The sequence below is a fragment of the Dendroctonus ponderosae genome, unplaced genomic scaffold, assembly GCF_020466585.1.
Source record: "Dendroctonus ponderosae isolate FM_Combo_2020 unplaced genomic scaffold, Dpon_F_20191213v2 Dpon_F_20191213_3, whole genome shotgun sequence".
In the NCBI taxonomy this organism is placed as follows: Eukaryota; Metazoa; Arthropoda; class Insecta; order Coleoptera; family Curculionidae; genus Dendroctonus; species Dendroctonus ponderosae.
The window spans coordinates 8,197,113-8,201,043 of record NW_026018508.1 but is presented as its reverse complement, the minus strand read 5'-3'; the positions used below and the strand labels follow the sequence as shown (position 1 = coordinate 8,201,043).

At 38.0% G+C, this 3,931-nt stretch overlaps 1 protein-coding gene across 1 annotated transcript in view; it reads left to right on the top strand.

Annotated features, from left to right (window-relative positions):
- LOC125503807 overlaps positions 1 to 3,916 on the top strand; it is a 13,840-nt gene extending 9,924 nt beyond the window's left edge. Inside the window, exons 4-6 of the mRNA XM_048664718.1 lie at positions 63 to 185; positions 2,187 to 2,363; positions 3,651 to 3,916. Coding sequence (XP_048520675.1) covers positions 63 to 185; positions 2,187 to 2,363; positions 3,651 to 3,835 — 485 coding nt within the window. The 3' untranslated portion in view covers positions 3,836 to 3,916. The remainder of the gene's footprint in view (positions 1 to 62; positions 186 to 2,186; positions 2,364 to 3,650) is intronic.
- The last annotated feature ends 15 nt before the right edge of the window (positions 3,917 to 3,931 follow it).

The window sequence follows — 3,931 nt, the reverse complement described above, 5'->3', positions numbered from 1 at the left end:
GTAGTTTCATGTTATTTACTATTTATTTACTTCATCAACATGACAAGTGTTTTTGTTTCCAGAACATGCCTGTACAGAGTTTCGCTGTAACTTAAGAGAATTCTGTATATCGACGGATTTGGTTTGCGACAAGATTAACCATTGTGCTGACGGGTCAGATGAATCGTCCAATAACTTATGCCAAAGTAAGTATATGTAACTTAATGGCAGGATGTAGCATATTCCGATTCTTGTTCTAGTAAGCTTATTCTAGATAATTATTATTAAGCTACAATGCAATTGAATTAAACTTGTGATATATTTGCTAATGGAAATGTATCTCGCATATCTTGCTATTTTCGATTTATTGCAGCAATGGTTGATGTAAATCGACTTAATATCATATTTTTTTATAATACCAACACTGTCAAGGAGCAAGGTTGACTTGCATTCCAATATATTTATTTGTGCAATTACACACATGGACACGGTGAAATATATTTTTTTAATCTGCAACATTTGGTAGCGGAAATATTTCTATTATTGTCTCCACTGGCCCTGAATAGTTATAAAAATACAAAGCTCAGTTTTCATGGTCTGATTCATCTTTCTTCAAATATTTCTTATAAGGTGATTAAAATATATTCTAAGTTATTTAAGATCCAACATTCTCATCGACTACACTTATAAAGCACCTCTAACGGTATCTATAATACCAGAAGAACAGAAGAGGTATATTTGACTGTCCATATTCAAATAAGAAGGGATGTGAAATTGACTGGGAAAACTTATCAGCAGAATATGTTCGAAAAGTACTGGAAAATACGAGAGAGGGTTCCTGAGATCAATGGAGCTCTCATAAATAATGTACGATTTGCTGACGACGAGGTGGTGCTGATAACATGATAAATCTGATCGTTGAGCACAGCGAACAATATGGTTTTCAGACAAATGTAGCAAAGTCTAAAATTGTTGTATTCCCAAAAACACCGAGGCGCGTAGTCCTTAGAATTAAGAACGAACCCGTGGACCAGGAATTATCCTTCAAATATCTGCGAGCTCTCGTCAACGAGTCCAAGGATCTTTAAAAAATGGTGTCTAGTCTAAGACTAAATCGAACGGGCCAGGAAAATCTTTACATCCATGAAACTTTCCTCAGAAATCGAGACTTAAGCCTGCAAATCCGTATTTTGCATACTGCGCTGCTAGATATTTCCTGTCCTCTATAGTTCTGAGAACTGGACTTTCCACCAATCAATGCTTTTGAGATGTACCTGTACCGTCGAATGCTGCGTGTGTCCTGGGTAGATCTGGTAACTAATGAGGAGATACTCCCGGGTAAACTTTTCGAGAAGAGTGGAGAGTAGAATGGAGCGAGTTATCAGCAAAAATATGAAAAAAATCTTTGGTACAGATCGGAGCATCCTGAAAGATAACGATATATTTAAGAAAACAAAATGCCGTAGAGGAATCCGTGAAGAAATGAAAGAATAACGTTTGTGTAGCAACAGAGAAGAGCAAAGCTTGGAGGAAGGCATTGAAAGTATTATTATTACTGAAATAATAAAGGCGTATCTTCATTAAAGGGGCATACCGAGTTATAAAGATAAATATTTTCCAAAGTTGCAGAGCAAAGCTTAACCACACTCTTGAGGATTGTTTCTGTGTGATAATGTGTTGTGATATCGTAAACTTTTACTAATAAATATCTCTTCTGGCATCACACAGAGCAAAGCAAAGCAAAAATAATCTTGGAAACGATCTTCTACAAGTGAGATGAGACAGAGTATTTTTCTTTGCTTCAGTTTTTTAAGGTCCCTGTTTAATACATATACCTGTTTATACCATTTATAGAATCAAGTTTCTGCATCAGATAATAGGAGTACTTCCAATAGCTGTTGAATCAGGCGCCAGTTCTCACATCGGTCGAGCTATAAAGGATTTTACTTTTACTTTTTTAAAGAAGTTTAGCAGCAGCCAAATTACCTCTTCAAGTTATTCTTCATTACAATTATTTATTTTTAAGTGGTCCAGCCTTTACAAATTGATTTGTAGGCCGAGATAATTTCCCGCTAAGTCTAAATTACTATAAAAAAATAATTCATTAATTGATAAATAATAATAAATAATAATTAAAAATATTGGTTAGTCATTGTTTAACATTAAAGTCTAAGCAGTGTTTCTAATAGTCCGAAACTTTTTTTCAGACAACGATAGTGGTACCATCCTAGGCCTCGAAGTAACTTGGTTTGTGGTGGTCCTAATTAGTTCCCTTCTAGTACTACTCGTGCTTATCGTAGCTATTTCGATTTGTGTATGTAGACGAGGAAGCTGGAACAACAGCCATGGAAATTCTGTACAGCAACAAAATGCATCTTATTCTTGTAAGTATCGAGAGCTATTTTTTACATTGAATTTACAATTTAAATGGAATTTCTATATACAGGTTGATTTTTACGTAAAATTTTTCCGGTAAACTTTACGAGTATATAAAGCTCATAAAGATAAACGTTATTTTTATTAACCAACTTTCCGAAATTTGAAAATTATGCCAGTTGTAAAAATTATAGATTATGAAAGACAACTTCATTGCACAACAAAAAATAGTGCATGTTTATGAAAGTAACAAAAATTTTCGTCAAAAGTAAAGAAAGTTTCGTCAATACTCTTGTTTCCGCAAGTCCATCTTTCCGGCCCATTTGTACTCAATCGTGAGTCTAGATCGAAAGAATCTGGTGACTTACGCAAACATCCCGGAGGAAATGCAATTAGACCAACCGAGAATATTCAAAAAGACGGAGGAAATGTTGAAAAAACGTCTTATCTTAGAATATCTAACAAGAAGTACCGGTAATTTGGGGTGAAGTAGGGCTGTGGGGGCGAACTCGGACAGATCATTCATTGTTGACTCGTTATTGCCGTTTTTGGTCTCAAATAATTACGTTTTTGTCCCAAGCTACAAAAAAGCTGTCAAGCTGAAAAGCTCGAGAGTAATTTACCGGAACCAAACCAGGATTATTCTTCTTCGTACTCAGTACATGGCTGTCCACGTGTGGACGTAGGCCTCTCCAGAATTTATCATGACTCTCGATCTTGAGCTATCTGCTGCCAATTCCTTCCGGCTATCTTTCTTATATCGTCTATCACCCAACATTTCTGTAATCTGCCTAATACTCGTTTTGTTATTCTTGGTTCTTATTCTCCATCGGGAGCAATCTTGCCTTGCGACATGGTTTACCTAAGGCTATTTAAGATTGAAGATGTGTTTGGCGGTGATATGTTTGTCACCAGCAAGACCTACATATCAAAAACGTTTCGCTTCAGGCCATTAGGAACCTCCCTAGATTTCAGTCCATGGCCCAGTTTAACTTCTTCTGATTCTTCTGGAAGTTTCAGTTCTTTGATTCTCCTTGCCCGGTTTCATAATATGACCGAGGTTCACACACTCTTACTTTCACTTGTTCAAGTGCGATCATACAAGGTGATTCAAAATTTGCGTCATTCCTCTGGAGGTGTTGTCTGGGCATGTTTTGTGAATACATGCAAAACAGTTTAAATACATCATTCTCTGTCGTCTCAATTACAATATAGCAGAGTTAATAGATATTTCATAGAACGAATTTACTAATTTTAATTGAAGATGATTCTGCTATGTTAATTTTTGGTTCCAGTAGCGCACATGTACGGGTCGAATGGCCACATGGCAATAAAGCCAGGAGTCGGCAGCACCACAACGCTGACCGATGGAGGCTTACTCCATGCGACGCCGACTTCGGGAAACTCGCGCCGCCCTGCGGGCCCGCCCGGGTTCCGCATGCCGCCGGCCCGGGGCCGCCCCTACTGCCCGGCAGGGTAACCGCGACGCCCGTGGTCGCCCCTCAGAATGGTGGGAGCGACGCGCCGTCTGCGCAGCAGAAAGACGAGTGGTTCGTCTAGCAGTAGGTATGTAACG